General features: G+C 43.3%; 1 protein-coding gene across 1 annotated transcript in view; it reads right to left on the bottom strand.

Moving 5' to 3' along the window:
• Positions 1-13,236, bottom strand: part of LOC147711687 (uncharacterized) — an 86,915-nt gene that overhangs the window by 65,404 nt on the left and 8,275 nt on the right. The window contains exon 2 of the mRNA XM_086919518.1: positions 7,145-7,245. Within this exon, the coding sequence (XP_086775644.1) occupies positions 7,145-7,237 (93 nt within the window). The 5' untranslated portion in view covers positions 7,238-7,245. The remainder of the gene's footprint in view (positions 1-7,144; positions 7,246-13,236) is intronic.

Here is a 13,236-nt window from a genome sequence, read left to right as displayed (position 1 = left end):
TGTAAGTCCCTAGTAAATGGTACCTCTGATATCTAGAGCATGGATGCTAACGAGGGCCCCTAAGGGCTGCAGCATGTATTGGCTGCCCTAAGGGACCCCTCACCACACTCATTCAAACTGCCACTGCAGGCTGTGTGACATGGTACAGACAAAAGTGAAGACATGACATGCCACACCTCCCATGTGTCATGCCTAAAGAGACTGTATGTAATATATGTAAGTCACCCCTACTGCAGAACTTACAGCCCTAAGGCAGAATGCATCATACTAGATGTGAGGACATAACTGCATGAGGAGATATTCCCCAGTGATGTTCAGTGTGATTCTTGCACATTGCCAGTGAACAGGGAAGCCTTCTTGAGTATGTGTGCTGGGCACTGGTGATTACAAGTTCCTCTGCAACATGATAGCTTCACTTAAACCAAAGATGTTTGGTATCAAACATCTCGTATTAACAAACCCACACTGATTCCAGTGATGGGTGTATTAATACATGCACCCAGAGGGTACATTGGAGGTACCCCCTGAAATCCTATCAACCTCTGACTGGCTAACTGGTGTAGACCAGTCTGACATCGCAAACAGGTTTCTGACCTCCAGCTGGTAAGAGCACATGCTCTCTGAGGGAGGAAACAATGCATTATCTGGCCAGAGGAAATCTCACCTCCCCAATCAAGATGGCTAGTAATCAGCATATCAAGGCAGGAGACTTCAAAAGCTGCTGTCGCCTTTGATGTGCGACCCCGGCCTACTGCCAAACATGGGAGATGCCACCCACTGCCCTGAGACCCATTGAGCACCAGGACAGGTGAGAAATCAAGCTAGTCGAGAGTACCATTCACTATGAAGCCAGTTCCAACCCTAAGGTGGACTACCTGATGTGAACATGATCTTAGTTTTGGTGGAATTAGGCTCACTGGGTCAGGGTTATGCCCCCTTCCCACAGGAAATGTTCATATAGGGAGTGTAGTCACTCTAAAGGTAAGTAGCCTATTGGCCACTACCTATCACTCCCCATCACGCCCCCTAAATTGAGTATTTAGGTGATGCCAGGAACTGGGATTCAATGGACACAGAAGAAGAGGACGGAGAAGAGCCATGAAAACGAGAATGGAAGACTTACTGTGGACTTTTTGGCGACAAACTCTGCCTGAACTACTCTCAACAATCTAAGGAAACTGACTCATCCTGCAGCTGAACCTCTAACCAAGAAACCCGATAGACTGCCAGCCCTTCGCAAATTGCCAGCAATCCCCCTTGGAGTAGAGGAGCTACACCCTTGCGTTCTCGGGCAACAAAACAGCAGAGTCTGGTTTACCGTGCTGCCACTCCCCAATCGTACCAACACAACACCCACTCAGGAAAAGATCATTGCGCCCCAGAATGTCAGATCCATCTCCCCACCAAGTAAGAAGACTACAGGTCCAACCTGAGCCGCACAACACGAATTACGGGCATACCGGACCCCTTGCAGCAATCGAAGACGGTTTGAGTCCAATCCAGACTCCAACAACACTGAGACCGAGCAGCCATTGAGGGATGTCAGCACAGCAGAGTCCCACCTCCCAAGTGGCCCAGCTGTCCTGATTTTTGCACCCTCAACCAGTGAGACCGATACCCTCAAGGACCTGCGATGCACAAGCCCAGCCGACCTAACCCCTCTGCACCTGAGCGCCCGGCCCAGTTTCTCTAGAACAGACTGTGCTGCCTTGCTCCCAGGATCCTTGTGAACTGAGTGCCCCATTGGGAGCTCCCGGACTGGTCCCCAAATCCCCTTCTGCATTCTGTTTTGCAGGTGCCCCCCTCTCACCTTTGGTGCAGCGCGTTAGGCTACTGATCTGACCAGCACCTATGCACCCGGAAGCCCCAGGGCAGGTAAACTCTAACTGCTGGTGGTGCTTTGGACCTTGGCCCTGCTACCACATTAAGTCCCAAAGGAGCCCCCCAGAAACCTACTGCAAGTACCTGTATACCGTAAATATTTTTTTCTCATTGTGTGTAGAGAAGCATTTGAGTGAATATTTACTTACTTGTTACTTACTTGTGACATTCAATATTTTAAAAAGTACTTACTTTCTTACAAAGTTCTTAGTATCAAAATTTATACAAAAATACTAGTTATTTTTCTGAATTAGTCTCAGATTTATTCTTTGAGTGTGTCTCTCATTTATTGCCTCTGTGAGTACAACAAATGCTTAGCATTATCCTCTGATAAGCCTCACTACTTGCTCAGACTACCATAAAAGAGAGCATTTTGGGGCATATTTACAAGCCCCTATCTTCACAGAAACATCAATTTTTTTGACGTTTCTGTGGCGATAGGGGCTTTTCCTTATTTACAAGGCAGTGGTAAGCCACTCAATGTGGCTTAGCGCCGCCTTGTAAATAAGGCCCCTTTCATGCTACACTTGGTGTGAAAGGAGTGGGCAATGGGTGTTGCGATGGGCGTTCCACCACAACACCCATTGACATTGACCCTGTCCCCTATTTACAAGGGTGGTGTAAATAGGAGGACGGGCCAAAATAAAGACCTGGGAAAAACTGGTCTTAACATGGCAAAACGAGGCACCATTCTTTATTTCTCCTCATTTCTTGCTGTTTCTATGTGTGCGCCATTCTGCAGCACACATAGAAACAGAAAATTGCCATGAATGATTGTTTATGTGCAAGAAGGTGTCCCTTCCTGCACATAAATAATCATTAAAAAAATGGCGATATGCAACTTCTATGTGTGGAGCACACATTGAAACTGCAAATCGCCATTCTGGATGGTTTATGTACAGGAGGGGATACCTTCCTGCACATAAACAATCATTCCCACATTGCAGGCACCCTTGCACTATGGTGCAAGGGTGCCTGCATTGGCGCTAGGCAGCTGAATTTAGCAAAAGCACAAGGAGAAACACAGGGGTGTGCTGTATTATTGTAAATACGGTGCATCCCTGCCTTTCGAAAATGACTCACGCTCCACCATTTTCTTGTAATTATGCCCTTAGTGTTATCATTTTTGTCTCTGTAAACCAATATGGGTTGCCTGGACTCTGTGCACAGTTTACTTTGTTTTGGTGTACTATATAGAGAGCCAGCTTCTGATACAAGCGGGAAAGGAAAGGAAGCTGCAGTCAACACCAGGCAAAGAAGAGCAGAAAAAGCGAATGCTCAAAGCAAATACACCAAAACCAACAAGGAAGCAAAGAGAAGCTTTAGAGCAGACATGTCAAAATTCATTGATATCTGGCCACAGAAGCTCAGGAAGCAGCAAGTCACGGAAACTTGAATGTACTCTACCGCATAACAAGGAAACCGTCCGGCAGCAACAGCAAGCCAGGAAGACCTGTGAAGGACAAAGCTGGGAAGACAGTCTTGGGTACAGCAAAGATGAACCAGCCCATGCTGCAGTCTTCACCAGATATACAGCCAGCTGACGAGGACTTGCCAATCAACTGCAACAGACCAATCAAGGAAGAAATATGGCAAGTCCTCAAACATATGAGAAATGTCAATTCAGCAGGACCTGGCAAAATTTCTGTAGAGGCACTGAGGGCAGACATTGAAATATCAATAGACAAGATCTACCCTGAGGTTGGAAGGATCTGGGAGGAAGAAAATATGCCACCCAACTGAAATGAATAATATCTGCTCAAGATCCACAAGAAAGGTGACCTGAGTAACTGCACAAACTAGAGGGATGACTCTTCTATCAACCCAAGGCAAAGTGTCAACAGAGTCATCCTGAACAGAATGAAAGAACAAGTTGATGCTCAGTTTCGAGGTCAGCAGGCTGGCTTCCACAAAGAAAGATCCTGCACAGACCAGATTGCAGCACTGCACAATGTACCTTGAGCAGTCAATGGAATAGAACTCGCCCCCCATATCAACGTCATGACTATGAGAATTCACTCGACATCGTCGAAAGAGAGACACTTTGGAAACTCCTCCATTACTATGGTGTGCCAGATAAACGTATAAGAATCATCAGACGCTGTTACGAGGAAATAACTTGCAAGATAGTCCATGGAAGAAAATTCATGGAAGCCTTCGAAGTGAGGACCGAAGTTCGCCAGGGTTGTTTGCTCTTGCCTTTTCTCTTTCTGTGGGCCATAGACAGGATCATGAAGGCATCCACAGCAAGGAGAAGAAAGGGGATCTAGTCAAAACCATGCATGCCTCTCGATGACCTTGATTTTGCAGACGACCTTGCCTTAAGACTGACAAAGTGGCAGCCACATCCGCACAACTTAGTCTCAACATCCACGGGAAAACAAAGATCCTGAGGCTGCAGTCACTCTTGCAGGCGACTCACTGAGAGAGGTCGAAGTCTTCACCTACCTGGCCAGTGTCATAGACAAACAGTGTGACATAGAGGCCAATGTCAAGGCAAGAATCGGCAAAGCAAGGGCTGCCTTCTGTCAGCGAAAGATCTGGAGCTCCACGGACCTAACTCTGCACACCAAGATCAGGCTGTTTAACACCAATGTAAAATTGGTACTTGGAGGAAGACGGGTACCACCCCCACTAATAAAGTCCAGACCTTCATTAGCACCTGTCTGAGGAAAATCCTCCAAATTCACTGGCCAAACACCATCAGCAACAATGACATATGGCATGAACAAATAATGAAAAGACTCTGGGGCTGGATAGGTCACATCCTCTGCAAGCCTGCATCAAACACCACCAGACAAGCAATCACCTGGTACCCTCAAGGGAAATGGAAAGGATTAAGGCCAAGAAGCACTTGGCATTGAGGCCTTGAGGCTAACTGCAAGGAGATGGATCACAACTGGAGTCATCCTCTCCCTGACGGACAGGACAACCACCACAGAACCAACTTCACCAACTGTAAAACTATTGTAGCAGACTGGATGCGAACCAACTGCCTGAAGCTTAATCTGACCAGCCTGGAGTACTGGTCTTTGACAACAAGACCTCCCGATGGGACTCCTCATTGGACCTAGGATCACCATCCACTGATCAAACAAGAAATCTAGGGCTCTTCCTAGAGGTCAAGCTCAATATGACTACTCAAGTCAATGCATTGTGCACCTCCTGTTTCCACATTCTATGCAGGCTGCAAAAGATCTTCAAATGGTTGTCTCAGAACACAAGACAGGCCGTCACACAAACACTCATCACCATGCCAGCTCAATTAAGGCAACACTCTGTATGCCGAATTCCCCAAATAACTTCTACACAGACTCAAGACCATTCAGAACACTGCCAAACGACTCATATTCGACCTCCCATGCCATACTCACATCCTACCGCACCTCGGGAAGCTTCATTGCCTCCTCATTCACAAGCGCAGCCAATTCTAACTTCTCATGCACACATACAAAGTCCAACGAAACACAGGACCAGAATACCTGAACAGCTGCATACACTTTCATTAAACAACCAGACACCCATACTCTGCCTCGTTCTCACTCACACGCATGCAAGGATGAAGGGAGCATCCGCAAAAGCAAAAAACAGAGGTCATTCATTCTCCAACATCACTCCCAAGACATGGAACGGCCTCCCTCAACCCATCAGACCCTCCTCCTCACTTCTTGAGTTCAGCAAAAAGCGAAATAAGCACCTAGATCCCTTCTCAGGTGATTAGTGTGCCAAACAAATCACCATAACACACATGCAAATGAAAAATGTAAGGAGAAATAAAGCATTTTACTGTTTTAACGTGAGTCTCAACAAGGTTTTATTTTTTGGCGCAAATCATTGTCTACAATTTTAGTAGATACTGCTTTGCTTCGAAAAACGTATGCGGTTGCAATGGAAGCTTCATTCACCACCCTTGAAGAAAAGCAATGAATAGCTAGTTTAGAGCCACTTTCCATACAAATAAAGTTTTATGTCGAAAAGTAAACAAAAAAAACATTTTGTGCTGGTTTACGTCACTTTTGTGACACAATACCAATGCAACATATTAGTAAATCTGCCCTGCAGTATTAATTGGTCCCATTACAAGTTCAGAAAACCAGAATGATAGAGTTCCACCAAAAACAGTAAACATCTTACACTGTATTATTGGTATTTACTTAGTGCAGTACTGAATGGGGAATAACACTGGTGAAATGACATGACAAATAAAACGGCAAATGAAATGAGGAACATAGGACCAGATTAACAAAGGGCTTGTGTTGCCCTTGCATGACGCAAGGCAACAGAAGTGCTTAACTGAGATTTACTAAGCCACTCAAACCCACCTTCTCTGTCTCTGCATGGTTTAGTAAATCTAATTAACGATAGGCGGTGCATATCACTGCCTTACATTACTTTGTGGCAGGGCGGCATTCCATGGGTGGAAAGTGGGTCTGCATTGATGATAGGCAGCACATAGTACACTAGAGAGAAGAGGCAGCAGAAATGTACCTTATTTTTGTAAATAAAGAGCACTTCTGATGTCTTCCTTTCACTGCGCTGAGTTGAGTGAAATAGTGGTAAATCTGCCCCTGAGCATGTATTCCATATAGATGTAATTTTTCGAATAATGAAATGGAGAAAAATAGAAATCTCGGTTATAAAGAACTGGCATAAGGAAGCATCGCAATACATTTTGCTACACTGTCCTACGCCAATACGAAAGGGCAGGAATACACCGTATTTACAAGATACAGTGCATTCCTATCCATACAACCAGCCCCGGCACACATTTGCAGCTGAGCGTCAACGCAGGCACCCTTGCACCATGATGCATGAGTGTCTGTGTTGTTAGTGTGATTGTTTTATGCAGGAAGGGCACCTTCCTGAACAAAACACAATCACAAGAGGCCTTTCCCTTGGCAGCCCTTTTAAGCTTATTTGGGACATTCTGATATTGGAAACATATCCCAGTTTTGAATGTATTTTAAAGTCAATAAATCATATTAAACCTTAAATAAACATGTGTATCCATTGGTTGAATTAAATAACATAATAAGATGTAACTGATCAGTGAAATGCTAAACAAAAAACTAAAAATTGGGATGTTTGCTCTTTCTGGTCACACCTCTGACTCCTCCCACTGATCCAGTTCTCAGGTTATTCCCGCCATCGGATTCTTGCCCATAGTTCCCCTAGACTTTTTCCCCAATTCAACCACTGGGTATAAATGTCCCAAATGTATATTTTATTCCTTACAACCTCATTTCATTCTCTCATTTTCTACCTCTTGCAATTGCTCCACGGGTATGGATTTCCCAGTGCACCATGGCACAGACAGTGTTCCCAGAAGAGCCAGGAGAAAAAACGACGACGCCATTCTGAAACCTATTAAGAGACAAACAGGCATTAAAATAAAAAACAGACAGTAGAAACCAATTTAGGAATGTAACAATCTTTTTTTTTACTGCCGCATAGTTTGTCAGGGCTCAAAGGATTAAAGTGTAAATTGGCCTTGCCAAGATTCAAAGATGCGATCTATGAGTAACACACACATCTTGGCAGCACGGACTCAACGCACTGAGTTATTGTACCTGCAGAGTTTACAGTGTACATGCCAAGTAATACCTACCAGTTTCCTGATAACGAGATTAACACCTTGGGCCTCATTTATGAGAAATGACGCATCGCTGCGTGAAAGCAGCGATGCGTCACTTCTCAGTGCGCACTCCTTGCGACATGATTGATGCGTCATATTTATAATATGACGCATCATGTTGCAAGGAGTTACAGATACGTCAGTATTTCTGACGTATCTGTAGGCGCAAAAGTGGCGCATTGCTGGAGTGTGTCACAAAAGTGACGCAACTCCAGCAATGCGTCCTTTCACATGGGGCAAGCTTCAATTTCAATTTCATAAGTCTTTATTTCGATATAAAAATCATAAAAGACATTACAGCAACTAGACACTTACAAATTTAAAATTACCCACTAGTTATATCAGCAATCAGGTTTTGCAATACCACATGTTACTTAGAACCACATCAATTGTTGACCATCCATCAGTAGTTTAAAAAAATTAATTACGTACATGTGAACAAATATTTAGTGAATCTGCTTAAAATCATCAATAAACAGTTCATTCCATTGTAAAGATACCTTAAAAAACATTGCTAAAAATAACAAATAAAATACTATAAATTTATCATTATACAGGGTATATAATATCATGTGACGTGAGCCCATTAAAAAGCTTTAAGAGAAACCCTTAAGATGTCACTGTAGACTCATTTTACGTGCTCGAATAATCCACATCCAGTGGAGAAACTTAGCCACAGCTATAACCACGGCCTCAGAATTGTCAGTTCGGAGAATCCTGACGGACTCAAGACCTGTTCTCAAGCCTAACTGCAAACAGATAGGTTTTAGCCATGATAACTTGGGAACTTGGTATTCAGGGCAGACAAAGAGTATGTTCCCAATGCCTTCATGTTGGGTGGGGCAGAAGGGGCAGGTGGAACATTGTCCCCCGCGCCATTTCGCTGTGAAGGCATTGAGTGGTAAAGTCCCCACCCTGAACTGATGATATTTCTTCCTGTCCCCAGGGATGGTAATCCAGTCCCAGTAACCCTCGAAGGCTGGAGAATGTTTTCGTCCTAAGAATTCCACCGTTAGTGAAGGCCCGGTACAGCGGCCAAATCTTTTTAACACAAGCATGTTCCAGTACAAGTCCCTGAATACTTTTCTAGGGGAAAGGAATTCTCTAATGGGTCATCCCACAAAGGGGAAAGGCCCATATCCATGTAGATAGCCCTTGCTTCCCTCAACCATGATATTTTGTGGGCCCTATCGGTATCTCTAACCTCGAGAAAGGCCGGGCGTACTTGGAGAGTTCTGGGGTAACCCACAATCTCCTCCAGGAAGCAACTGATCTATAACGAGCCATATCTTCGAGGCATTGAGATCCCAAATCGTAGAGGAGAGGAATCAAGGGGGTTGAAACTGGAAGACCTGTGATACTGCGCAGAATTTTTTTTGCACGCCCGTCAACTTCTTTAAATTGCTAAGTCCCCACAGTTCTGCACCATAAAGAACTGCTGCTCCGACTTTAGCATCATATTGCTTTATTCCAACTGTTAACTTGTTGTGTTTAAGTTCCCTTATCTCTGAAGATTGTGAGCACTAAGTATTGGGTTAAATGCAGTTTTGAGTGCATTTCTTTAATTATAGTATATTTTCTGACAAATTAATAGCATAATCCATCTTTCGTGTGCCACTTCGATATGTGCAGCATTTCATATATGACTTTAGTATGATGTTTTCTATGTAAATTGTTGATAAAATGAAAATGTAACCATGTGCTTTTGACCGTATTAATCACAAATGGTCATTATGTAGTAGATCTTCACAAAAATGGTTCTGTGCGTGCGATTAACCCCTTCCATGCTGGGGTTCGTCATGGCCCGCCCCTGTTCGTTTGTTTACCGCACAGGGGCGGAAACGTGCCAGCAGTGAAGGGGTTAAGCAACAATATATTTGCAAATGTGAAGCAGTATCCTGTACCATGAATTTTTCTTAACATTTCTCTGTTATTAGGATATTTTAAAAATATTGGGAAAGGTTAGTCACCGCAAGGCAGGTATTTACACATAGTCCCCACAAGGATGCTAACATATGTATATGTATGTATGTGTGTGTGTGTGAACATGTAATACAAATTTATTTAGAATCAAGAGCATACACACTTGCATGTAACTAATTTATCCCATTTCTTTTCAAATTGTTTAGGATGTGTAGGGTATATAATATTTCTTTCAACAATAAAACAAACAATATGTAATATCCTGTCACTCAAAAGAGAAATCTGCCATTGTTCCAACGTTCAGTGACTTTTCGATGTGATTCATGGAATATATGCTTAGACAGCATTCTTTAGCAGGAATTATAGAATTGTTTTTATCACACTATAAAAGATACAAGAGTTTTATACTGTAAAATCAATATGTTGATCGATGGCCAATCTTTTGTGATAAATGCAACACATACAGAAAAAAGCAGGTAATTGTGTGTCCAAGATATGACTGCTTGCCAGCATCTGTAATTGTAAAAGGATCCAGGCAATAAACTCGAGAAATCATGGAATGAGATACAGTAAACCCAAACTTTTTACAGGAATGGATCGAAACTATAAAATGTGGTTAAAAGGCTCTGAAAATTACTTCTATTATCAAACGTCACCGTTCTTCACACGCTCCACGGATCCTGTGCCCTTCATGAAACATTCTTACCATAGGCAAGAGCTGTATGTCAAACACTGATTTTCACCTGTAGACCACTAGATGAGAGTATTTTTGGGACTACATCAACCTTACGCTTTAACACACAGTTGACTCTATCAAAGATAAGGCTAGAACTTCAAGCCATCTTGATGTACAGCATGCTGACCTACTCACATCATGTGATATATATTGCATCCTACTCATAAGATATATATATAGTTATTACACCTCAACATTATAATGAACAAGCAGCTCCATCTTTAGCTTTATCAGCCCATCCCTACGGTTTGCATAAGGCTCCACCTGAGTCTAGAAGATCAATCCATAAGAGTGCATGCAAGGATACAACACGAGGCTTGTCTGATGTAAAACATACAACAAAACATCCCACTTTCTGAGGTTCATAATATCTCACACAGAATGTATATAAGACGATGGCCCAGATTTCAAAAGCCTTTGTATTGTCCTTGTGTCAAGGAAGGTGACACAAGACATCTCAAAGGATATGTAAGATTAACAAAGCCACGCAAGGGACAAATTGCGACGCCTTATGTGACTTTGTAAAGAAATGTGACACAAGGCAGAAGCATGCTCTGCATTGCATTACATTTTGTAGTGGTAGGCGTTCATTAGGTGGAGCATGAGCATTATTAACATACGAAATGGGTATATAGAGTGCACCAACACTACAAGGGGAAATTCCGGTCTAGCCGGACTGAACGGTAAGGTGAATGGGGGGAGGTGTGAATAATCCTAGCGCCATACCATAAGTATTAAACGCCAACACCAGTGACCAAAGGGATATGTACAGTCATCACGCATACTTTATCCCTTGTAGAATGTGTTCATGGGCAGACCTCCCGGGCGGACACCAGTTCGAGTTTGTGAAGTTCATAAACTCGGTGAGTCCTCTTGATTGTAATGTACAAACCCTATGGGAGATTTTTACTTTTTACCTGTTACCTTTTACTACTTGCCTTAGATAATGGGAGTTCAGAGATAGGTTGTGGGCGGATGCTTGGAGTCCCGGGGCGGGTCATTGTTTTGTGATTGTACTACCAGATCCGAGTTCTTACTGTTTGTTATACTTCATAATCAACAATTGAAGTATATCTCGTGGAAGGTTTAGTAAGACCATCCCCATTTAAATAACATACTAATGAGTGTGTGTGTGGAATCCAGTTGAAACATTTACGAATTTGGAGATAGACCCGAGCAAACTATTAATTTCAGGGTGGAATTGAGGTTTTTTATAAGAAATCTTGTTTTGGGAGGGACCAACTCCCCTTCTTTTCTTCTTATTATCTTCTACTCTTTTCCAGTGAATGTTTTCCCTTAACATTAGGGGACATTTCCTCCACTGAATTACTGACATACCCAGAAGAGTACGGATCCTTGAGACCTACTTCTATTTGGGAAACCCAATGATCGAATTACGACATGGGTAACTGGTGGATTTGACTGCGACAGTCCTGAGGAAGACAGGAGTGACCTTACGGGCAGTGGCGGATAGTGACATTTGAACGTGGCGGGGCGTAAACATTTTGCCCTAATACACCTTCAGCGAGCAAGCGTAGAGACCGAGACTGAACAACGTATGGGGGGTCCGGGGGTTCCCCCTGGAGACATTTTTTTAAAAAGAGTGGAGAAATGCCCCCAGTCGGGAGTAGCTGTAAACGCAACTGTTAAACTGATAGATATTAAAGTAGAGAAAAATGCATGTCTTCCAAATGCACAGCCTCTCTCCACGTGCATGCAGGACCTTTCCACTCTGCTGCTGACGTTCTCAAGCTAAACAAGAGTTGAGCTAGCAGTCTGTGTGAGTGTACAGCCGTATTTCTGCTGCGTACGTATTTCTGCTTCTTATCGTAGTACATTTGTTACTCAAATAATGTTGCTGTCCATACTTGGAATGAATACAACTACGAGCACTTCAGCACAAGTCATATGGTAGAGCTAACAATGTAAATTAACAACACTTTTTTCATCTAGCACCTTTGCAGAGCTTAACACTGTTACACAGCAACCTGTCCCCACAGCTCAACACATCTTAACATCAGTGCAGCACAGCAACGGGTCACTTTCACAAACCCAGCACATCTACAGTGCATGCACGGCGCCCTGCTCGGTTTAAATTGCATCTTGCCCCCACACATGCACACAGCACCGTACATGACACTGAGAAACCTGGAGCACAGGCAGTAACCAGGAGATAGCTATGCATCCTTTGTGCACACACAAACATTCTCCCTGCTCGGAATGACCCACTCGTTAATGGATAGAAGGTTTCACAAAACAAGCAGTCAGTGACCCCTCCATCAACAGGACCATTGAAGAAAAACTGAATGAACACTGGATAGACCAGGCTTCAACCAAACGTGAAAATGCAGGCACTTTTAAAGGGCGCTTATACCAGAGCACTGCACAGTGTACTGACCCCTTAAACCAAAGCAAAATGTATTCATTTATTTAGAGGTTTGTAAAGTGTTCAGCATATTACTTTGCCGCCATTTCAGAAAAGTAATAGATGAACATTTCATACAACCCGGCCTGTAAAGAAAAATATAATAAACAAGCCTTTACTGAACAGTCCCCAATAAAGGAAAGCGCAGTGAACATCACTTGCACAGAAAGCTCTTTGTTAAAAACATTTTTTAAAAGGAGCAGGTAGTCAAATTTCTTCTTATACAAGCGCTTTTTAGAGAACGTTATAATCACTAACATTTGATGAACTGGCCTTTTAACAAACGAGACCTCTCGTATCCACGTTGCTATGACTCTTCAAGCAGACACAAAACCTCCTATAATAGATCTCATATCTAAATTACAGAACCATTTTCATATTAAAAGTGGACGGGTGCACTGAACTCCGAAATAGGCCATGCCCCGGCCCCGACGTTACAACAAGACCCTGAACAGGCCTTTACTAGAAATAAAAAATAAACGCCTGTGCTTTACCTCGCTGGTGAGCTCAACTGACCGAGTTAGTTCAGAATCAGACATCAGCAGGCAGGCAGTCCGGCCTACTCTCTGGCAGCAACAAATACCAATGATGTAAGCGCCAGCAAGTAGTGAGTAATCCTGACGCAGTAAAAAATCC

The sequence above is a fragment of the Lissotriton vulgaris genome, chromosome 5, assembly GCF_964263255.1.
Source record: "Lissotriton vulgaris chromosome 5, aLisVul1.2, whole genome shotgun sequence".
In the NCBI taxonomy this organism is placed as follows: Eukaryota; Metazoa; Chordata; class Amphibia; order Caudata; family Salamandridae; genus Lissotriton; species Lissotriton vulgaris.
Note: the sequence above shows the minus strand (reverse complement) of the source record. Positions and strands in the feature narration are given on the sequence as shown.